Source organism: Nannospalax galili, unplaced genomic scaffold, assembly GCF_000622305.1.
Source record: "Nannospalax galili isolate Female #2095 unplaced genomic scaffold, S.galili_v1.0 scaffold113, whole genome shotgun sequence".
NCBI lineage: Eukaryota > Metazoa > Chordata > Mammalia > Rodentia > Spalacidae > Nannospalax > Nannospalax galili.
The window spans coordinates 6476521-6500247 of NW_008335444.1; the positions used below are offsets into that span (position 1 = coordinate 6476521).

Genomic DNA, 23727 nt, shown 5'->3' on the forward strand with positions numbered 1-23727 from the left:
AGGGGAAGCGGGCCTTCTCTCTGTGTTATAAAAAATGAAGAACTTGTAGCCCACACACAAGAAAATACAAAACACACACACACACACACACACACACACACACACACACACACACACACACACACAAAACAAAAAACAGCTTCCCTGTCTGCTAGAGGGATTAAGATTAAGACAAAGGAAGAAGAGATGGCCTCTTAGCATTAGGACCCTGAGACAGGAGCCAGGGAACCCGACCTCTCATCTCTGGACAGCAGGAAGCCGCTCCCTGATGCTTGGGAACTGGACCACTCAGGGAAGTGGCTTCTTTGACCTCCAGATGCCCCTTGCTGCTGAAGAATCTGAAACTTTCTCAAGGCAAGACAGAACGGCATGTGGCTTGCGTATGTGTGATAGGGAAATGACTGCCTGGGTCCCTCTGCCCGTGGCCTCAGTTTCCCGATTACATCAGGTTGGTGAGCAAGAGGTCAAGAGATGCTTTACCAGTGATCTCTTGGATGTGGACAGGCTGGTCCAGCACAGCCGGTGGCCCAGCCCCTGCAGAGCTCACTGCAGCCACACGTAGGAAGAACTTGTCTCCCAGAGTCAGGTTCCGTATTGTCTGCTGGGTCACCATTACAGGCCGGGCATTCACAGGCACCCACTCTGAGGCTGAGGACAATGAGAATGTGTGAGGTCTTGGTGACATGGCCATCCTTCTCATGGGAGCTTTCTTTCTCAAGGGTGATCTGCAGAAGCTGACCTCCCTCTCAGGCCTTATTTCCCCTTCTCCCCTTCCCTGACTTCATAGTGTTAAGTGGCATCAAAGACATGTGATGTTAGAGCTCTGGGTTAGTGGCCAGAGGGGGCCAGAAAGGGTTGGACACATTCACAATGTCACATGCAGCAAAGTAAGGACAGAGACAGAGGCCATGCTGAACTTGACTGTCATAACAGGAAACAGTAGCATCAGTAACTGGGGTAGATACCCCTGCTTTCTCTGGCTCTCCTCTCTCTTACTCTGTCCCCTCCTCTGTAGTTCCCCCACTTTCTGCCTCCTAGTTACCATACCTGAACAGGGTCCTCAGAGACTTAGCACCTCCTTTCCTTCTCATCATATCAGTGTCCCCCTCCTTTCTTTTACCCAGAGGGTCCCCTAGAACTGGAGGATGAGAGGGCTCCTGGGTCACTGATCATCCTTGTGCCTTCAGAGATCCCCAAGGAGCAGGAGGTGGTAGCTGGAGAGTTAAGGAGGCCACTGTCTATATCTGCTCTCTCTGTGTCTCCTGGGCTGGCTGGTTGCAGGATTGGGCTAGTCCTTGCTGCCCTAGACCCACATAAACTGGGTGGAAGGAGGACTGAACCTGACACTCACCTCCCTCTTGGCAGAACTCCAACACATAGCCTTGGAGCCCCAGCCTCCCCAGCTTCTCAGGGGGCTCCCAGCTCACGGTCAAGGAGCTGTGGCTCACATCCTCCACGGTTAGCTGCAGTGGGACACTGGGGACATCTAGGGGAAAAGCCAGGGTGAAATGAAGAGGCCCTCCCTGCACACCTTCCTCCCTTCTCCGCCTGCCCTACCTTTGGTCACCTTCACTTGGAGGTTCAGGCTTAGTGGTTGCAAGGGTGGCGGGGGCTGCAGGAGCTTCAGGGTCCAGAGTCTGAGAGCCAGGCTTCTGAGGTTCTGGATCCTGCTGTTGCTCGGGAGACTCTGCTGCTGCCACTTCTCCAGAAGGCTCTGTGGTGGGCGCCTTGGTAGAGTCAGGTGCTATCTTCTCTGGACTAGAGACAGGGCCCTCAGAGTTGGCTTTTCCTGTCATTTCTGAGCTGGCCAGGAGGTCAGGCTGGAGTGTGCAGGGGTCAGCAATGGAGAATCTTAGCCTCCAGGGTGCCTGGGCCACCTAGGTTCAGGCTTATATAGGCAGGAGCTGCCCCACCCACAGAAAACCATTCCCAGCTGTAGGGTCAGGTCAGGCAGGGGAACAGGGGGGTAGGGAGACACCCAGGCCAGGAATAGCTCTGGGGAGGAACTGCAAGAGCCCCTGAGCCATGTATTACCTTGCCATCACCCCAGCTGGACCTCACAGCCAGGGTGCCAGTTCTCAGATTAGGGGGGCATAGATGGGTAAACTGGAACATCACTGGGGCCTATGTCAGGAGTTGGGGTAATAGGGGAGACCTGTCATCAGGAGAAAGAGACCAAATCAGTGCCATGAGTCTGGCCTTCATAGGTACCCCTTGGTCCTGGGTCTCCTGAGTAGGGCCTGAGATTACTTGAACCAGTCTTTCCTGTGAACACTCCCACTTTTGCCCTTTTACCCTGCTTGCTCCCCACAGGCCCTGAGGACTCCCACTTGTGCTGTGTGAGGCTAAGGGCACAGGGAGGCAAAGAATTCAGATATCCAAGGTAGGTTGACCAGAGGTAGATGCTCTAGCAATGAGTCCCAGGAGACAGTCATGATCATTTTATAGCTGTTATAACATCACACCATAGGGCTGGTAAATTACAAACAAAAGAGGGTTGTTTTCTCATGGCTCTAGGGGTCAAGAAGTCCAAGACCCTGATGTGTGCATCCAGTGAAGAGCTTTGTGCTGAGTCAGAATGTGCAGAAAGGAAGACAATACAGGAAATTGGGTTGAGCTCATCCTTTTTATCAGGTTCCCATGCTGGCAGTAACTAACCCTCTCCCCTAATAATGTATTAACCCATTCATGATGGATGTGCCCCATGGCATAATCACTTCTTTAAAAGGCCCCACCTCTTAATATTGTTACAGTGACAATTAAATGAATTTTAGGAAAGACATTCAAACCATAAGGTAAGGTAAGTATCCACCTTACCCTAGGCCTCAATTTACCATATATTAAAGTTACCATATACCACTGAGAGCCCTTAGTTCTTGAGGACAAGGAGACAGGCAGACATGATGAAACCCTGGAGGCTGCTTTGAAATTCTCAGCCTCTATGAAGAGGAACCTGAGCATGGACTTTCTCAGTGTGGAAAATGAGGCAGATATGGCCGAATTCTTTGTCACTGATTGATTTATTCAAGAAAATGTTAAGATTGGTAATAATGTGAAGTTCTAAAGACACCATGTGTCAGAGAGGAAGGGGAGGAGGAGCAACCAACATTTTCATTGTGGGTGGATCTGAGCAATGACTCTGGAAAAGGCAGGGCAGAGATTGGTGGGCCCTGCTTGCCCATTCCTGGAACTGCACACACATGATTCTCAGGAGACATGGATGGGAATTTTCAAGGAGGTATCACTTAGAATAGCTGAAATCTGAGAGAAACAGCTGTCTTTCCACATTGGGTAAACAGCTGGAGTATTTATATAACTCTGAAGTGAAACCCAGACTAAGACGCAGAAGTTCATCAACAAGTTCAATTATGGACAGTATGGCTGCTCTTACAGACCTAATGGTGAATCCTAAGGAGCAAGGCTCACAGAAACATGATTATTAACTTGTCCCAGAAATCCAAACCTGTTCATAAAAGTCTCTTCTTCAAAGTGCACCCATAGGTGGTAAGCCATATAAAAGGAAGGCAAGGCCAACGCTGGCATAAAATGTCTCTAGGTGAGGGGTCAAGGATGTATGAGACAGTGAAGTCTTGTGTTTCTGAGGTTTCATTCTTGCCCTTCAGTGCACAGTAGCTCTTCAGATTAAACACATACCTCTCATGCATTCTTTATCAGATAGAGTGTATCCTACAATTAAGAAATAAATGAACATGTAATTTACTTAGGGCTGTCAACAGCATACAGGCTCTAGCCTTTTCTGAGGACGGGGCACAGGAATATGGCTGCCTCTCAACCCCAGTTGTCCTTGTGAGGGGGGTCATTGGAGGTCCTGGGGAGCCTCTGGGTCAGCTCTGCCTGGGTGTCCATGTCCTCTGCCAGGTGAGTCAGTGTTCTGCTGGGTAGGGCCCGGGCAGGGAGACCCGATCTCCACCCTGGCCTCTGACTGTGCAGCTATAAGTGAATGTGACTAACTCGGCAGGACCCTGAGTCAGCCCTGTTCTCAACCTGTCCCAAGCTGGGGGAAGGGGAGCCCTAGAGACATGGACTAGTTGCCTAGGAGAACTCGCAGTCCTGGGTTTCAAAGACTGTGGTGAGGTGGACAGTGGGCATAGATTTGGGACTGCTTGGCCCACTGGCCAGCATAAAATGCCAGGTTCCCTGTACTCCTAAGACTGGCCAAGCTCCTTGCCTTTAGCAGAGTTGTAACCTTGGAATCATCTGCATGTGCCTGGCTCCAGCTGGTTCAGATTTCAGGACAGCAGATAGGCATTTGCTTCCCTGAGCCTCAACCCAGAGTCACTGACATCAGACCAACTCATGATTATCCCAAGTCAGATAATCCAAACATCAAGGAATCCATAGATAAATTCCCTGCAGGTGAAGAATGCATTGTGCCTGGAATAAACTCATGTCCTGGCTCTGGAAATTCACAAGAGTTCGGTGACAGCATCTCCACCTCATAAAGACTGGAAAACTGACTGGTTTTCTGTTCTGTCTTTCCTCCAACTCCTGTCTCAGGCCAACTTGAACAGGGGAGCTTGGTCTGTTAAATAGTGGAGGGAAGAATGTGAAGGGACAATGAGCACAAGGACAGAGAGCTGGGGACACCGGCAGCACTGGATTCTTGATAGCTTGCAGTCCAGCATTGAGATGGGCTGCCCCTAAGACAACAAGCTGCAGTAGAGACAAGAAGGCTGCCTCCTGCGGGTCCTGTGGAGCCCCCAGTCCTGGGCAGTAGGAAGGGTACAATGAAAGGGCACTGCCTTCCTTTCTGGCCCTGACGGGCCTGGGTTCCAGAGCTCTCTAACTGGATCCTGTGGTTGGCTGTCATCACCTTCCAGAGGGTCAGAAGAGACACATTTGGATTAATGACTTTCTTTCCTGCAAACCTTCAGGATATGAAGCAATCTCTTTCTACAAGAAATTTAGTTTTAAAGTCTGAACAGCAATGACTTTATTATCTGGAAGGCTGTTCACCATGCTTGGGTAAAGTCTAAGCCTGTACCCTGTCTGAGGAGACCCACCTCTCATTGAGGCTCTCTGGGGCCCAGAACAGGACATCAAGTCTTCAGAGAGAGGAGCCCAGAAAAGATAGGGAAAAATGAGTGCATGGCCCAGTGTACCCACTGAGGTGACTGAAGAAAAGTGCGACATACTGTTAAGCTTGTGTGCTTTATTGAGCTGTGGAATTAGGAAAGGGAAGTGGGATGGAGACACGATTATGTTCCTAAGCGAAGGCTTCAAGTTGGGCTTTACAGAAGGCATAATTAGTTCAGCCAGTGCATCTTGTACAATGTTTGCTTACTTGGTGATATAACTTTCCGAAATGGTGTCTTTTGATCATAAGAGCTGGGGGCAAAGGAGTTAAGAAATCCCTTTGTGCTGGGCTTAGAATCTGAGAATTTCCATTCATCAATGGGTATGTACTGGTCTAGTATCTCACACTGTGCTGGTCTCCAGGCCCCCATGACCTTATAATCCTACCCTATCTCCCTGGCCACCAAGGCTGAGCCCAAATCTCAGTGCTGTAGCCCTTTACACAGGTTCCAAGGGAGGGACACTGAGGTTCAGCAGGGGTACAGTGCAGGTGACCAGGCTCTTGGCCAATTGGAGCCAGAGGGTGTGAGTTACGGTATGAGGAAAGACAGAGCTAAGCCACAGCAAGTGCCTCCTTGATGGTGTTGATGAGTGGGAAGCGTAGATTCTGGCCACAGAAGGAGCCCCGGAAGTCATCCAAATCCAGTGCCCACACCATGGCACCTGCCAGCTGCTTGTTTTTCAGATACTGCACCTGGTGGGGGTGGTCCAGAGCAGGTAGGGCTGGGTTCTCTGAGGAAGGTGCATAGGGGGGAACTGTGCTCTGGGACCCTTCCCCAGGAGTGCCCCCGACCTGAGACCCACATATCCAAGCTCAGCCCTGGGGCAGGGGACCAAAATTGGCTGCTTGGAGCAGGGCCTCCTTTCCTTTGTCCTGGGGTGTGGCTTTGGGGAAGCTTACCTTGCTTTTGACACTCTCCTCGTCGTCATATCCCACCCACTGGTTACCCTTGGTGGCATAGGGGACTTGCTGGCCAGTAATTCTATGTACTTTAGCTCCTTGCAGGAAGTCACAGATCTGAACAGAAATAAAGCAGGGGTGGCAGGCTTGTGGGGTCACTAGAAGTCATCCTTCAGTTTGTAGACCCCTCATGGGTTTTCAGGCTCCAAGCTTCATGCAAATTTACGAAAAACAGATGCCAATGTCCCAGAGTTCAGTTGTAGCCTGAGGGTTTTAGGGATTTGATTGCCTCTTGCATCTTAAAAAGGGATGAGAGAAAGTGAGCTGACACTGAGGGTTGTCTCAGAAGCTAGACAAAACACACAAAGCCTCTTGGTCATTGTCTTTCCTGAACTGAGATAAAGACCCCAGGTTTGAGGCCAGAGGAATATTCTGGTGGCTTGGTGGTATAGACTCATGGACCTGTGTCTTCTGGAGGCCAAGTGAATGTTGTTTTGTTTTTGTTTTTGTTTTTTAAATTTCCAAAGCAGAAAAAGTGTGTCTTCCGGGCAGGGAGTGAGTAGGGAGGCCCTTCTTCTCTGGGGTAGCCGGTGCGAAGGAACTTTATTACCTCATAATAGGCAAGGATCCCTTCTTCCTTGGTGAACCGGCCTGGTAATCCTGGCCCCGAGACAGGGGCTCCAACTTGTGTTTCAGAAGATGCCAGAGTGAAGCTCTTCCCGAAGATGGGGATGCCCAGCAGCAGTTTGCTGGCCGGGGCTCCCAGCCTCAGCACGTACCCCACAGCATAGTCCTGGGGCAGAGAAGAGACAGCAGGAGCAGTTAGCTGGGCTGGTAGTGTGCAGATAGGAAGGGTTGTACAATAAATACTGCTGCCTTGACAGGAGCAGTGACAGTTATACAGTGCATTTGGGAATCCTCTCCCTCTGGGAACTGATAATGCCAGTTAAAAGTGATTTTTAAAGGTTCATTCTTGAAAAGCTCCTTTTAGACCTAAGAAGTGATTGTTAACATGTGACAGACACAGAAACTGGGTGGTTGGCTCAGGTTGCACAGTGAGCATATGGCAGGCTGAGGGTAGACTCCCACCTCTAAGCTCCCAGCTTCTTTTTATCTACCCCTTATGCCTTTACTGGAATAGTTGACCCTGTGAAGCTATGGAGAATACTGACATTGGGCCTGTTTTCTTATCTGTGAGATGGCTTTCATAACCCATCTTGTAGGACTGTACTGAAGAAAAAGGTAGCCGTGTGTGCACCCTCAGGTGGCAGGGCTTTATGACCCCCTCCCATGCTCTCTCCTTCCAGGCACCCACCACATTATTGAATCTGTAAAGACTAGTGTCCTGCTGGCCTCGGAAGAGGGGACTGTGGTGTCCTGTAGTCTGGTACCAGGTTCCATGGAAATCATAGGTCATGAGGCTGATGAAATCCAGGTGTCTAAGAGAAAGGAATTGGACGTGAAAGGAGTTAGAAATTTTAAAAGTTCTTGGCTTCACAGCTAAGGCTCAGCAGGATGTGGGAAGCAGAAAACTGACAAACATTGACCCAAAGCGCAGTTGCTTCAGAGACTATCCTGACTGCTGGCTGCCTCTCCTGAGCCACACCCAGTGTGGGTTCTGGGTTCCCTTGGTGGCTCCAGGTGAGAATAGGCAGCTCTACGAGGCTCCCAGCACTCTTGTGTGAGCTGATCTCCCTTCCTTAGCCCTCCACTCCTGCGATGCTTGTCTTGATGAAAGCAAGTTAAAAATCAAATGGACAGCCTACTGGGGAAGGAGCTAGCTCAGCATAAGACATACTCAAGCCGGGTAGGGGTGGGAGGAGAGGGTGCTCTGCAGCCCCATGGCAAGGGGTGTGAAGGCAGGAATGTAAGCCTCTGAGCCTCAGAGATTCAGAACAAACTGGCGTGTTACCTTTTTCTCACTCTCTAAGTGAACAATTTAAGTGCCAAACTATGCTCCTAAGGTCTAAGGGAGGTTCCAAGTCACTTTGAACATCCTTATTCCCTCCTCCTGGCTTTCCCGTGGCCCTACCTGAGCCCCTTTGGGAGAGCTGCTGTATGGCTGTTGGCAGTTTGAATGCATATGGAGAAAGGGGCTTGGCAATATAGGAAAGCTGGCTCCCCCTACCTTACACATGCAAGTGTTCTTGCTGCAGGTTGCCTCTCTTGGGCCTAGTGCTCTGCCTGGCCTAGTGTAGAGAAGGCACTCTGGAGTGGCTGGTACATTTGTACAATTCTTTCTACACCTTTCCAAAATTCACTCATAGCCACTCTCTCAACCTTGCCAACAACACCCCAAGTGAAAAAGGAAGGATAGGTTATTGTGGCTTGTTTGAAAGATGGGGACACTGAGTCACAGAGAGGACAGTGGTTTGCTAAAGTTCACGCATCAAAGTTTTTGGAAGAATTGGGTGGAGAAGCTCAGGTTCCTGAGTCTTCTATGGGATGCTAGGGAAGGGTGGGAGAAAGAGGGGCATTTGCAGAGGTGTCTAAGGGCCTGCCAGGGCAGGAGACTCACTGGGATATCTGGGCAACATCATAGCCACTGTCAATGGCCGCCTTCCCTGCTGACACAGCTGCACTGAGCAGGAGCTGCTCTGTTCCTGGTTGGACTTCCTTTATGAATTCAGCCTTCAATTCCTGGGTGGAAGGAAGGCAGTTGAGAAAAGGGGGCCCAGGTGCACGAGAGAGGGGCTTGTGCAGGGAAGTCAAGGTCCTGGGTACCTTGCTGACCTTCCCTATCTGCTGAGATCCCTCATCTGCCTGGGGACATAGTGGAAATGACACAGTGGCCTGTCACTGGTCCCACCCTCAGGATGCCCCATCCTTTTACAAAAATAAGGTTTGAAGGCTGGGGAGATTGCTCAGTCTGTAAAAAGCAAGCACCAGAACCAGAGTTTGAGCCCCAGAACCCTTGTGAAAAAAAAAAAAAAAAAGAAGAAATAAAAAAGAAAGAAAGCTAGGTGTGGTGGTATGTGCTTGTAATCCCAGCAGTGGGAGGTGGAGATGATCTCTGGGCTCATTGGCCAGCCAGCCTGGCTTATTTGGTAAGTTCCAGGCCAATGACAGACCTTATCTCAAAAGAGCAGAATAAGGGGCTGGAGAGATGGCTCAGCGGTTAAGAACACTAGCTGTTCTTGCAGAAGACCTGGGTTTGAATCCCAACACCCACATGGCAGCTAACAACTGTCCTAACTCCAGTTCCAGGGGATTTGACAGCCTCTTCTGACCTCCACAGGTATTAGATAGCACTGCTGCACTTACATACATGCAAGCAATGTACTCAAACACATAAAATAAAAATAATAAAGAAAATATTAAAAAATAAAGTCAGAAACTTATAAAGCAGATATCTTAACTAAAACTCAAACTCTAATCTCAAGTACAAGTCTAATAATAAATAATAATAATAATAATAACAATAAAGAACAGAATAAAACAAGGTGGATAGTACTTGAGGAATGACACTCAAAGTTGCCCTCTGTCTGGCCTCTATACATGTGTGTACATATGTGCATGCACAGTAACCCCTACATACTCAAACATACACTCAACCCCAAACCAGTCCCACACCTACCATCTGCACTCAATGACTCTTAGTCTTGGAGGGACCATCAAGTAGTGAGTGATGACCTTGGAAGACATGTACCTCTTATTCTGCACTTTGTTGTAACTGGTGCATGAAATCACAAGGTCAAAGAGATTCACTGTGGTAATGTGGACAGTTTGTTCACTTGGGGACTTTCCCCTGGGAACTGAAGATGCTTGGGCTGTCCTCAGATTGAGTTGTGTTTCTGTGTACACCTTGCTTATTGGGTAGTTGGTGACATCATTTTGGAAATGAACAGTGGAAAATGGACACTCCTCTAAGTGGGTAATGGGCAGTGCAGAGTGGGGCGTCCTGCTCTGCCACAACCTTCCACCTGTTAGGAGCCCTTATTCACCTCCCACAATGGTTATAAGTCTTTCTCTCTGAGGCCCTTATGCTCATCCTTGGGAGACTCTTGGTTGAAGAGACCTTTACTAGCCCACATGCTGACACCCATCCCCAGCCCCTGCCCCCTGCCCCTGCCCAGCACCTTAATCAGGGTGGTGAGATGCTGTTTGTCTCTTGGGTTGGGGTAGAGCCAGGCGAGATCCAGCCCATCAAAGCCATGGGCCCGCAAAAATGGGGGCACTGACTTGATGAAAGTCCTGCGCCTCTGGGCATTGGAGGCGATCCTCGAAAATCTAGGACAAAATCACCCCCAGAATGAACTTGTTACTCATATATGAGTCAGAGATTGTGGTATTACAGTGAGGTTTCCAGGGCTTGGGACCCAGGGGCCCTTAACTGGCAGCCTTAGGAAGGGTCTGCAAGGGATAGAACCCAGCTCAGGAATTAAGAAGAGTATGTGCCTTGGAGTCAGACACTGCTGTGTCTGAGACTAGCCAGCCACTTGGAGCAGATACAATATGAGTAGGTACAACCTGACTGTCACTTTCCTATCTATGAAGTAAAATAACAAACATCTTGAGTTGTCTCGAGGATTGTGTGTGATAATTGCAGGAAAAGGTCCTGATTCTCCTCCTCCTCCTCTTCTTCCTCCTCTTCCTTCTCTTCCTCCTCCTCCTCCTTTTTCTTCTTTTCAGTGCTTAGTATTAAACTAAGGCCTGCATGCTAAGCAAGTGTGCTACCACTAGGCTACACCCCAGCCCCCTGGGAAAGGGTTCTGACACAGAGAGCACTCAGTGGGAGTTACTATGGCCACTGCAGCCCCTTTTGTGGGCCCAGCTCCTATTCTGAGTACTTTAAGTTGCCCGTTCATAGTCTCTATCCTCCATATTCTCCACGGCTTCCTTCCCACTCCTCCCAGCCTTTATGATGGTACCCAGCAAGTCCTTTGTTTTCAGGCCTGAGGTGTAGAGCAAAGAGTATTTCAAAAGTTAGACATAGTGGTACACACCGATAATCAGGGCCCAAGACAGGAGAGCTGCTGGGAGTGCAAGGCTAGTCTAGGCTACATAGTAAATTTCAGGCGAGACTGGGCAACTTAGTAAGAAAATAAATAAATAAAGCATCGCAAGAAATGAAATATCTACTTTGTGACTTTGGTAAGTCCCTCTTCCTCTCTGGGCTCTGGTTTTTCAAATGTGCATGAGGCAGCCCCTGACCACCATGGAGGTTTCCGTGCCTTGCTAATCTGGAGCAACAGAATGCCCCAACAGTGGGTGGACTTTAACTTTCTACTACATCCTGCCCCAGCAATGAGTCCTACCTTTCTGAGCCAAATTTCCATCCTCCAACAGACAGAAGGGTCTTCAGGTTGGGGTTCCTGTGGATCAGGGTGGTGGGAGAGCAGTGGTGGAGTGAAGCTATTGTGACACTGGGGACACTGTTGTTTTAGGAGGGCACGGCCTACATGGCAGTAACTCCAAAATTTCCCGTAGCCAGAAAACCAGGGAATGAGAGAGGCAAAACGGGCTCACAAGTGAGTTTCAGGCTCCAGCAGAGTTGCCACGGATAGGGAGAGGCTCCTTCCTGGGCACTCTGTGGGGCCTCCTGCCATCTACCTGTCACCTTGTTAGTCATCTACCTTAGCACCTCCTCCCACTGAAGCCAAGGCCCTCTTGTTGCCCACCCATTGGAAGGTTCTTAGGAGACCATCCTCTTGGACAGAGCTGTCCAACCTTGGAACCAGCCAAACTACCTGTCCCTCCTCCCCTGTCCTGGCCAGCCTGTGGCCCAACCTGGTTTTAAGTGTGTTCAACATGCCATAGAGTGTCACGTCATTCCACTCCCATGTGTCAATCTCATTGTTGCTGATGTTGGCAAAGCTGTAGATGATGTGGGTACACAGGAAGCGGTTGATGGCATCTGGGAAGCAGCTCCCATTCCCTTCCCGGTACTGAGACCAGTTGGTGTAGTAGCAGACCAGCTTGTATGGAGAGCCTGAACAAGAAATCTGGGATGGGACTAGGCATCAATGGGGTGTGGGCCAGGGAGTGGAGATAGTTAGCAAAATGAGAATTCTTAAATAAAAAGAACTAGCCCAGCCTGCTCTCCCTGGGGAACTCCCTGTTGGATGAAAGCTCATGAGGAAACATCCAGTCAGTGCAAGGACCGCGGCTTCCTGGAGGCAGTGCCTTCTAAGAAGGACAGAGGCCTGGCCTGCGCCCATCAGTGGCAGAAGGTGCCCTGCCTGCAAACTTCCCCTGCAGTGGGGTCTTTGATCTGAGAGGAGCTCTGGTAGTCTCTTCTCTACCCCTGGTAGGAAGACCCACCAGAATAGCAGTCCCTAAACTAGGGCTCACTGTCACAGGGAACTGAGAAGTTCTTTCTTTGTTTTCATTTTAATTCCTCCTGCTGCAGATGAAGTCCCTCTAACCATTTAGACGTGGAGGGAAACAGTGGGTCTCTCTCATCCCAGAGCTCTGGGGTTCTGATAGTCGTTCCTTCAGACTGCTTGTCAGAAGCCTTCCCTAACCTGAACCTTTTGAAGTTCATTGTTTTGAAAAAAAAATTCAAATATATGGAAGAGTGGAGAAGATAGAATTGTACAATAAACATCTGCATACTCACCACTGACAAATATATATATTCCCAAACCCTGAGAGTAGCAGGAAAACCTGAAAGAATGTTCTTCTAGGAGAGGGTAGCAGTGGAGGGGAGGGGACTGGGTACTCACAGCACTGGAACAGCATCAGGACCACAAAGCCTGAAGGGAAATCCAGGGTCAGACCTGTGGTAGGTATGACTGCCTTTCTTCTGCCCCTCCTCAGACAAGTGAGGCCCCAGCTCCAGATAGCCTCCCTCCCCCTTCTTTCTGCTCCTCCTCCCTTGTTCTGCTCCCTGTACCTGCTGTCCCCCTCCTCCATCCTGCAGGTAGGAGGCTGGACCCACTGAACAGTAGCTATTCAAGCAGTCTGAGCCTTCTAGCTTGAAAGTCCACAGCCCCACCTGGCCCAATCCAGTCACCCTCAATTAATCCAGAGACCTGCCAGAGTCACCCTCAAATGCATCTTTGCTTCAGCAGAGTGGGGCATGGTGGCCTCTCTCGGTGCCCAGCTGCCTTGACAGGGCCTCTTCCCCAGGGCCCACACTTCCTTCTTATACCAGTCCATTCCACTCCCCCACACCCCAAACCATCCCCTTTACAGGAACTGAGCTGTGTGTAAATCCCAACGCTGACAAGTGGAGGTGGGGATGTCCTGAGGGCCATTAGAGGAGGATTGGGAAACTGTGGAGTTTTGAGAACTTTGGGCCTGTCTCCATGAGGTACCTGCCAACTGAAGGGCCACTAGGGTGATGATCTTGGGCTAGGGGTTGGGGCATGATGCAGCCACATTTCTAAAACCTTCCTGCCATTCCTTTTCTCCCTACAGTTTGCAAGATCTTGGCAGCAGTCTCCCAGCTTTTTTGGCAGCTTCTATCTGCGTATCTCCAGCCCCCAGTCCAGGCCTTTGGCCAGGTTGAAGCAGGCACAGCTGAGTTATATAAGCCAGGGCACCAAAACAAGGCCACTGTTATATTGCCTGCCCTCCCCTCAGACTTTCTGTCTTGTGGCTATTCCCATAGCTGGCCAGAGCCTAAGTAAGGACTAGAGAGCCTTGGGGGCTGGAGAGGGGTCCCACATCTCCTTTTAGCAATTTATGTGCTGATTATTGAATAGGGAAGCCGGAACAGGAGGTGTTCCTGAGAAGGCTCTGAACCCTAAGGCTGCAGCCTGAGCCTGTGGTGAACTGACACTGAAGTAAACATGGGGGAAATAACGGCTGCTGGTGGTTTCCCTCAGGAACATAGGGTGGGAGATCTCAGATCAATAATTCCTCTCCTTTCAGAGATGCTTCTGAAACCCAAACCCATTGAGGCGTTCCTGCTCTAAGTTCTGCATTGGTTTCCCAGGGCTCTTAGGGAAAGAAGTGTAATTCAGATGGAGCGAGTTCTCTGCATGATAAAACCCTGGATGCCCTCTGCACTAACAAGAAATGGAAACACTTCTTTTTATTGTTGTTTTGATTTTCCAGAGTCTCATTGTGTAGCACAGGCTTGTCTCAAATTCCTCCTCCCTTAGCTTCCTGGGTGCTAGGATTACAGGTGTAGGCTAACAAGTTCACCCTCTCCCACCAAAGACCCCCACATTTCTTAGGGAACTTGGTGATTATTTTTGCCTCTGTCTATGAACACCTTTTTCTGAGGCTTTGTAATCCCAGTAGGTAGTGATTATGTCACCAGTCAACTGGCTGAGACTCTAGAGTCACAGGCTTCTGTGGCCCTCCTGCCTGGGCCCCCTAGTTCTCCAAGTGTTTCAGCCCTTGTGTTAGTCTAGGAAGCAGGGGCTCCTTAGTCTTCGGCAGTAGCTGGCATCACACCTTCCAGGCAGGCCTAGGTATCAAGACGTCTCAGGCCTTGATAGCAGTCAGTGATTCACCACCTGGTGCTGGGTGTCTGAGACCCTTGACTCTACAAGTTTGACAACTCTCTGGAACTCTCCCAGTGACCAGGACCTGCAGCGTCTCTTCTCTGGCTCCTGACAGCCTCAGCTCTGTCTTCTCTTTTCCCCCATCCTCCTTTTACACACTGGCCACTCTCTCAAATTGTTCAGTTGCCGGTTCTTCAGCTGCCAGGCAGTCGGTCTCTTGTTGATTTTGCAGCTCTGCCTGCTGGTTGCTCAGCTCTGCCTCTTCAGCTGTCAAGAAGCCCACTGCCTTACCACTTCTTCAACTTGGCCTACTGGCTGCTGTTATGGGTACAGACGTGAACCTTCATTTGTCACTGCTACTGCCCCTCGGCTGCTTCTGCCATTTCTGCTGCTTTGTGGGCTCTGCTGTTTCTTTCTTTATGTCAGTAGCTCAGCCCACACTACTAAAAGCAGATAAGAAAAGACCACTCAAGAGGAGCTTTTAGTTGGGTCTAAAATTGCAACACTTGGAGAGGCAGCTTGGGAGGGTGTCTCCCAGTCAACTCAAGGAGCCTAAAAAGACTGCTTGCTTATATAGGCAGATAAGGAGTGTTTGGACTAATCACAGCACACCTCACAAGCAAAGGGGATTTGTGTTTTCACCAAAGATTAATCTTAATTAATCCTTCTGCTGGGCCAGCAGGGGAAGTGATCTCCTGGACTAGGTGGAAATGGAAATGGTTGCTGGGTCTTCTAGAGCTCACTAGGGCTTGTGATAGCAGAAAGTCTGATACAAACTATTTGAAACAACTCTGAGGCTGAGACTCCAGGAGCTATAACAATCAGCTGAGATAATCATGTAGTTTTATCTATCAATGTGTCTGTGGAAGTAAAAGAGTAGTGTGCCTGGCTTTTTGCTTTCTCTCTCTGTCTCTCTGTCTCTCTGTCTCTCTCTCTCTCTGAGATAGGGTCTCATCATGTAACCCTGGCTGACCTAGAACTCTGTGTATACCAAACTGGCCTTGAACTTACAGTGATCTGCTTGCCCTGCCTCCTTTGTGAGTGTTGGGATTAAAAGCATACACCACCAAGCCTGGCCAGGCAAGTATGGCCGCTTTTAGACTGATAGTCCTTTTGCTCGCAGCAGCCAGGATTACTTACAATAAGGATTTGAAGAATTTATCATTAACACCAATAGTGATTTTCATCAGTACTTTAACAGTGCTTAACATTTGCCCAGCACTCCAGGGCCCCCTATCTGTCTCAGTTGGATGCTATCTATGATGGATTAGTCTCAGCCCTCCCTTGAGGGACCTTGCCCCTCTATCCTTGGCCTACCCCTCCCTTTCTCTTCCTCTAAAACTGTCACAGCCTCTCCCCTCTGCTGAAAGACAAGCAGATTAGAAGGGCCTGGTCCCAGGTTAGACCCTGAGTACTCAAGGTCACCATGGCTTCCTTAAGGTGACTGATTTCTTTTGGACCAAAGATGATTGGCAGCAGGGCCAGCCATTGAGAAGTGTCTCCTATTTGATTGGGACACTGTGAAGAGGACTTCCACGCATTACCAGTGGAGCTATTACAGAGCAGTCCAACAAGGTATAGGATGTGAAGAAAATGATGCCTATTTCATCTCCTTTCTTAGACTCTTTCATAGGCTTGGGTTGGTGTATGCTTTCTGTGCCTGTGAGCCTATAAGCTCAACTTACTAATTCCACATATTATATATGAAGTTTGTTGCAAAAAATGCCCACACCCTCCCCCAGGCTTGTTTCTGGCCTATCCCAGCTGGACTGGCCCAGCAGGATTCCCTCAGGGTCCCTTGGCTCACCACCGCCTACTGCATCTCACACCATGCTCCTTCTCCCTACATTGCTCCAGGCATCTTCCTTCAGATCCTTATGCTTGTCCTACTTTGTCTTACCACAGGGTCTTTGTATATTCTATGTCACTAACTATGAATGGCCTGGGATCCGATATGGACAGCAGTCACAGTCTTAACAGATTCTATGTCAGAGATTGCTCTAGTTTGCTCTCTGTTGCTGTGACAAACACCATGACCAAAAGGGGAGGAAAGGGTTTATTTCAGCTTACAGGTTACAGTCCTGTAACTCAAGCATGAAACCATAGAAGAACACTTCTTGCTAGTTGGTTCACAGATCCATGCTTAGTTAGTGTTTTCACATAACCCAGAACTACCTGCCCAGGGAACAGTGCTTACCTACAGTGGTCTGTGTTCTCCTACATCAACTGACCATCAAAACAATCCTCCACAAACATACCCATAGGCCACTTTGATCTAGGAAATTGCTCAGTTGAGACTCCTTCTTATGTCTCAGGTTGTGTCAAGTTGACAGTTAAAGCCAAGTAGGACATAGATAATAAAGAGCTTCTTATCACTCATGGCTCATCAAGCATGAACTTGACGTTTGAATCAGTTTTCTTTGGACCCCCAAGCCCTACAAGGGTGATGTTGGAGCAGCCCATGGGATGTAGTGCATGCTGTGGGTCATATCACAGCAGAGGAAAACTTCATTTAAGGAACTCAGGTCTTTTAGAGAGAGCAGCAAGCCCTTGACCCTGAAGGGAGCCTTTATCTTTGTTATATTGGACAGCAAACAAATAGGGAAACTGTATGTCTGTCTCTCAAGGTTGTGTGCTGTACCATCAGTGAAAGGCAGCCTGGAATGGTCAGCCAGCAACTCTGCTCAGACAGTGTGTCAGAAATCCTGCCCAGTACTACCTGTCTTTGGTCAGTCTAGCCTCATCCTCATCTAGGCCCCTCACTTTCAGGGAAGGCAGACTCCCTTGGGGAGGGTGGAGCTCACTGGACCTGTTTGAGTGCTCTGCGTCATTCTTTCTAGTTCCTGATGTGGTTATAGCTACAGTGTTTGGGTGTGAGGTTTTCTTAATGCCCATGTCCCTAGCTAGACTATGAAGTCAACAAGGACAAGGAATGGTCCTTCATCCTCCTATGTACTCGCCTCAGTGCTGGATGCACAATAGCAAGCTCTCATGGGGATGCACAAATGCATGATCTCAAAGGATATACACCACACCAAACTATTTTGAGTTTGGAACCTAATTTTCTCAAAATCTCATGCCATTCACCAGTTCTTGTCACCTATGAATAACTGATTTGGGAGGTACCACAAAATCACAAAATAAGTGTCTTGACTTAGTTTCCTCGATGAGACCTTTCTAGCCCCACCCCACCCCCTGCTACACAGTTGTCCTAGTTCCCTTCTATATTGCTGTGACAAAACACTCTGACCAAAACCAATTTGGGGAGGAAAGGGTTTATTTTGTCTTACAGCTTCCAGGTCACAGCTTATCACTGAGGGAAATCAGGGCAGGAACCTGGAGGCAGGAAATGGAGCACAGATCATGGAGGAATTCAACTTACTGGCTTTCTCCTCTGGTCTGTGCTCAATCTGCTTTTTTAATGCAACACAGGGCCACTTGCCCTGGGGTGGCAACACCCAAAGTAGGCTGGGCCCTTTGACATCACTCAACAATCAAGAAAATGCCTCACAGACATGCTCAAAGGCCAGTCCAATGGAGGAAACTCCTCAATTGAGACTCCTTCTATCCAGGTGTATCAAGCTGACAACTAATGCTATCTAGCCCTCATTCACCCAGTGCTTACTGAGAATGTTCTAGATGCCCAGCACTGTGGTAGGTAGCAGAAGCAGAAATGTGAGTAGAAACACAGTCAGTACCTGTTTTTTGTAAAGAGTCAGGCAAGGAAAATGGATGTCAAAGGAAGAAAAAAAAAATGCTTGCATTAGCATTGTGACAAGGCAATCGACAAGGCAAGCCTCCCTGGGGTTGGGAGATTCTATAGTGGTCAGGTAAGGGTTCCTGAGGAAATGGTGTGTAAACTGAGAAGGAAAAAGGGGCTAGGTTATCTGTCTGGCAAGAGAAAAAAACATATGGCCAAGTCTATTGGTGTAGGCTAGTGATCCTAGCTTCATGGGGCCTGGGCTATATAGTAAATTCAAGGCCAGGTTGGATAACTTTGAGACTTTGTCTCAAAATGAAAAGTAAAAAAGACTAGGGGTATAGCTCAATGGTAGAGTACTTGTCCAGCATGCATAGAAGAGGAGGAAGAGGAGGAGGAAGAGGAGGAAGAGGAGGATGAGGAAGAAGAATAAGAGGAGGAGGAGGAGGAGGAGGGGGAGGGAGGAGGAGGAGGAGGAAGAGGAGGAGGAGGAAGAAGAATAAGAGGAGGAGGAGGAGGAGCAGGGGGAGGGAGGAGGATGAGGAGGAAGAGGAAGAGGAAGAAGGCAGTGGCGTAGCAAGAGAAATGACAGAAACCTAGGCAGAAAGAGTCAAGGGAGAATTCAGAAGAGGTTGAGACATGGAGAATGTGGAGCAGGGTTTGAGGCAGGCATGTGATGAGACTGCGTCAGAAGCCTGTGGGTGGACATGGCCACTCTCAGAGGACAAATTCCTGGAAGCCCTGGGGTGGTCACTCAGGTTTAAGGGTCCTTCTTGCCTGGGGGTCATGGCAAACAGCTGAGGAGGGAGTCCTTTTCTGTGCAGGCCAGTCTTGTCTTCCAGGTGAGCCTCTGCCAGGCAGGAGTTGAAATCCATCCCCAAATACTCTGCTCATGGTTGGGGACAGCACAGGCGGAAGCTGTCAAAGACTCAAGCAGACACACTGGACCAAGAAAACAATTACTTATGAAAAGAAAATAGGAAAGGATCAAACCAGAAAGAATGACTGGTTAGTGGCAAAGTAGCCAACAGCAGAGGGAAGGCTGACTGCCCTGCCTGGGTGGTAGACCAGATGTTTTCACGGGCTCTGCACAGTTACAACCTATCTTCCCTCAGCAGCCTGGGGAAAATCAGAGCTAAAGTTGGCTTTGACCAGGTTGGCACATTTATGGGAAATGTTGTGTCTAAGCTCAGTATCTTAGAGCTCAGAAGCATCAGCTAAACCCGGATTTGGGGGGTTTTCCCACCCAGAACTATTTCCTTCTGTACCCAGTGCTGTTTAGTGGTGAATGAAGCCAAGTGCCAGGTTTTTCCTTCCTTGGGGTCAGCTTCTTGTCTTTGAGGCATGGATTGGATCCTATAAATTACTTCACACTTTTCTGATTCAACACTGTTAAATGAATATTTTGTTTTATTTGGCCAAAATTTATCTCCATTGGCATAAGAGAGCTGTAGATTGGCACAGCCTTCCTTTTTATACAAGCAAAACTAAACCCAGACGATATTGAAGCTTTTCAGTAAACTTTTGTCTGAAGGCTTTGCAGAGCCTTGGAGCCTGGAATTACATTTGCATGCCAAGTAATTACGTGAAATCTTTACGAGCACTATTTTCTCTAAGATCCCATATTTGTTAATATTCTTGGCCTGCAAGGAAATGAAATTATTTATAACCTGTAAATCTGGGAATTCCTAAGTCATAAAGCCAAATGAACATTTTCTAGAAAACATCACATGTCATTTTTACGTTGAAATGTAGCCTGCCTCCTTCCTTCCCCCTCCCTCCTTCCCTCCCTCTCTCCCTCCCTCCCTCCCTTCTTCCCCTCCTCTCTTCTTTTGCAGTATTGGACATTGAGCTCAGGGCTGGGAAGCACCCTACCACTGAGCTACCCCCTGCCCCTTACCAGCCTTTGTTTCTTCTTTTTTTTTTCTTTTTTTGGGGGTGGGGCTTTTTTTTTAAATTTGTTTTTTATTACTTTTTTATCTCCAAAGAGAGGCAATTTTAACACATTTTTTGAGAAATAACTTGAAGCAGTTTACATAAAAATACATATACAATGTGTAGGGGTAAAAGAAAGTCCTTGACTGGTGAATAGATGTGAAGGAGAAGTAAAGGCAAGAGTAATTAGCATTACAAGTTCTAGACAGGGGACTAGAAAAAAGTCAGAACAAGGAGAATTTCAAATGTTCATATGAGTCCACTGGAATTTCTTGACAAGGGCTTCCAAAAGCATCCCTCTATTGGGTTCCTCCTCATTCTTCTTTTGTCTGCCAAGGCTAGACTCAGAGAGTGATGGATTCAGGATTTGCTTTCAGGTATTTTGATAGCTGTTGGAATAGTTAGAATCAGTGTCAGTTACCTCGAAAAGGCTTTGAGATAACTGAGGTGTTGCTGAGGTGTATGAATGACCTGAGGGTATGCACACTGGATAGCCTTTTCCCAGCATGGGTCATGCCTTCTCTTCCTAGCTTTCAACAGATTGTATACTTTAGCCCTCCCCAAATTCAGCAGGCCATGTGTGATTAGGGTCAAATTACATACAGTTGGATAATCCAGAGAGGGTTCAATGTCCCTGCTTGGCCCTCCTTTAATGAATGAGGACAGCCTTCAGCCATCGCAATTGTGATGAAATTTAGTGATCAGGCTCAGCTGAAGTCATGATGATGGTAGTTATTTCACACAGAAGGGACTGTTGTATAGCATCATCTGATTAAAAGGATCAGGAATTTAAAAGGATTTGGTGCTAGGATCCACATATGAGGGAGAATGTTCTTCGTTTGTATTTCTGAGTCTGTGTTACTTCACTTAGTATAACAGTTTCTATATCCATCCATTTACCTGAAAATTTACTGCCTCACCCTGCATCCCTGTTCAGCATGGAAGAAGCTAGAGTGGTCTGCATCCCAATTCCCTATCCATAAGCTGGGCAACCTCTTTAGAGGATGGTGTGATAAGAATAGGAGGTAGGAATTGACTAGGCAATTAGGGTAAAAAGACCCCAAAGAAAAGTAGCCAGTTTCTTTGCTAAAAGTAAAACTATCCTTGGGCCTCTTAACAACATACTCTGTTCCAAAGTCCAAAAATGTCAAAAGTATTTGGGAGCTTTTATCTAATCCTTAAAATATTTTAGGGTTACTTCTTCATAGGGGGGAATGTTAGAGCTCAAAAAGCCCTATTAAAAAAAGAAGAAGAAAGAGTACATGAAGTTATCAGAAAAAAGTGATGGGGCGATATGGGAGGAGGAGTTGGAGGGGAGGGAGTGGGCATGGATTTGATCAAAACACCTTATGTGCTTATATGCCAGTATGAAATTCTCAATAAAATTTTTTAAAAGGCCTCCATTTTAAATGTCATTCATATATATTTTATGGATGAGAGCTATATATTTTACACACTTTTTAGAGGAATAAATTATTGAATTACAAAAAAATGCATATACAATGAACTTTAAGGGGGGGGAATAGGAATAAGAAATCAAAGACCTAAGGATTTGCCAACATGGGGTCAACTTTGGTGGAATAATGAAGGTTTCCATTAGCTCTGTCTTTTTTTATTTGAAAATTCTAATGAGTTTATTGGACTTGCTAACAGAGCATAGGGTGGGGGTTTATTTACAGAAGAGTGGGTACCCCCCTATTTACAGCTGCACTGGAAAGTCCACACTCAAATATACATCCTGTGACTTTCCAGCAGCCACACAAAATGGTAAGACAGGTGCTTCATGGTGTTCTCATCTTATATATTCTTGGCCCTTCCCCCCCACACACAGCTAAGGTCATCTGATTGGGTAAGAGGGGTGACTGATTCCCCCATCAACTCACTGAAGAGCCTGGTAAAGGAGGTGTGACTACAGCTTGCCAGCATAGTGGTCAGAGGACACTTCCAGATAACATTCCACCCCTTCCTCCAGCTCTTACATTCTTTCCTCCAACCTCTTCTGCAAAAGTCCCTGAGCCTTGGAGGGGGTGATGGATGTGGGATGATCTTCATCCCATTGTGGCAAGGCACTGAACTTTCAAGTCTCTGCATCATCTGTTTTCCATGGGCTGTTGGCCCATTTCAGTGGGATTCCATCTATTATAAGGATTTGGTGCTAGGATCAACAAATGAGGGAGAACATCTTTTTTTTTTTTCTGAGTCTGTGTTACTTTATTTAGTGTAACAGTTTCTAGTTCCATCCATTTACCTGCAAATTTAATTATTTCATCTTTCCTTACTGCTGAGTAGAATGCCATTGTGTAAATATGCCACATTTTCATTAACCACTTGTCAGTTTAGGGACACTTAGGTTGCTTCCATCTCTTAGCTATTGTGAAAACAGCAGCAACAAACATGGTTGTACAAGTATCTCTACAATAGGATGAGTCCTTTGGGTATATGCCAAGGAGTGGTATAACTGGGTTATATGGTTCATTTTTAGTTTTTTAAGAGTTCTCTACCTGCTTTCCATAGGGGTTGCATGAGTTTGCAATCCCACCAGCAGTGAATGGGCATTCCCCTTTCTCCAATCCTTGCCAGCATTTGGTATCATTTATTTTTTTGATCTTAGCCAGTCTGACTGGGGTAAGGTGAAATCTTAAGGTGATTTTAATTTGCATTTCCCTAATTACTAAAGATGTTGAACACCTTTTAAGATGTTTCTTAGACATTTTTATTTCTTCCTTTGAGAACTCTGTTTAGATCTTTAGCCCATCTTTTAATTGGGTCATTTGTTTTCTTTTTCTTTGTTTTTTGAGTTCTTTATATATTCTAGACATTAAACCTCTGTCAGATGTGTCACTGGTAAAGATTTTTTCCCATTCTGTGGGTTTTCTGTTCACTTCCTTGGTTTCTTCTTTTGATGTACAGAAGCTTTTTAGTTTAATGAGGACCCATTTGTTGATTTTTTACCTTATTTCCTGGGCAATTGATGTCTGCTTTAGAAAATCCTTTCCTACACCTGTATCTTGTAGATGTTATTGGCAATGGTTTCTTCTAAAAGTTTGATGTGTCACTGGTAAAGATTTTTTTTCCCACTCTGTGAGTTTTCACTTTCTTGATTGTTTATTTTGCTGTACAGAAGGTTATTAGTTTAATGAGGTCCCACTTGCTGATTATTCACCTGAGCAACTGGTGTCTGATTTAGAAAGTCCTTCCTACACCTATGTCTTGTAGGTTACTGCCAATGTTTTCTTCTAATAGTTTCAGAGTTTCGAGTTTCATATTGAGGTCTTTGATCCATTTGGAATTGACTTTTGTGCAAGGTGAAAGATAAGGATCTAATTTCAGTCTTCTACAGGTGGAGATCCAGCTTGCCAGTACCATTTATTGAAGATGCTATTTTTCCTCCATTGTGTGTTCTTGGCACCTTTGTCAAATATCAGGTGACTGAAATTGTGTGTACTCATGTTTGGGTCTTCAATGATGTTCCATTGATCTCTCTATGTGTCTATTTTTGTACCAGTTCCATGCTGTTTTTATGACTATATCTCTGCTGTATACCTTGATTTCTTGTATAGTAATTCCCCCAGCATTGTTCTTTGTGCTGAGGGTTGCTTTGGCAATTTGGGGTCTTTTGTGCTTCCATACAAATTTAAGGATTTTTTTTTTGTAATTCTGTGAGGTATGTCATGGGGATTTTTATTGGGGTT

General features: G+C 47.2%; 3 protein-coding genes across 6 annotated transcripts in view; 1 reads left to right on the plus strand and 2 right to left on the minus strand.

Annotated features, from left to right (window-relative positions):
* The window catches only part of Mybph (myosin binding protein H), an 8599-nt gene extending 6452 nt beyond the window's left edge, over nt 1-2147 (minus strand). For 2 of the 3 annotated variants that reach the window (XM_008830349.2, XM_029562183.1), the window contains exons 1-3: nt 1568-2147; nt 1352-1486; nt 481-648 (exon numbers count right to left, since the gene is read on the minus strand). In XM_008830349.2, the coding sequence (XP_008828571.1) occupies nt 481-648; nt 1352-1486; nt 1568-1796 (532 nt within the window). In that variant the 5' untranslated portion in view covers nt 1797-2147. The remainder of the gene's footprint in view (nt 1-480; nt 649-1351; nt 1487-1567) is intronic. The other variant, XM_008830348.3, reaches the window with a different exon arrangement.
* Nucleotides 1-23727, plus strand: part of Adora1 (adenosine A1 receptor) — a 68283-nt gene that overhangs the window by 42663 nt on the left and 1893 nt on the right. The gene's annotated exons all lie outside the window — the stretch shown is intronic.
* On the minus strand, nt 5154-13112 carry Chi3l1 (chitinase 3 like 1). Of its 2 annotated transcripts, none has more exons than XM_008830347.3 (10): nt 12976-13108; nt 12667-12696; nt 11729-11930; nt 11257-11313; nt 10078-10228; nt 8517-8638; nt 7314-7437; nt 6609-6791; nt 5999-6115; nt 5154-5791 (listed from the first exon to the last, which is right to left on the minus strand). In XM_008830347.3, the coding sequence occupies exons 1-10, from the start codon at nt 13100-13102 to the stop codon at nt 5651-5653; spliced, it is 1254 nt and encodes a 417-aa protein (XP_008828569.1). In that variant the 5' UTR covers nt 13103-13108; the 3' UTR covers nt 5154-5650. The 2 variants fall into 2 exon arrangements, with proteins under 2 accessions (XP_008828569.1, XP_029418044.1); XM_029562184.1 differs by having other exon boundaries at nt 5677-5829; nt 12976-13112.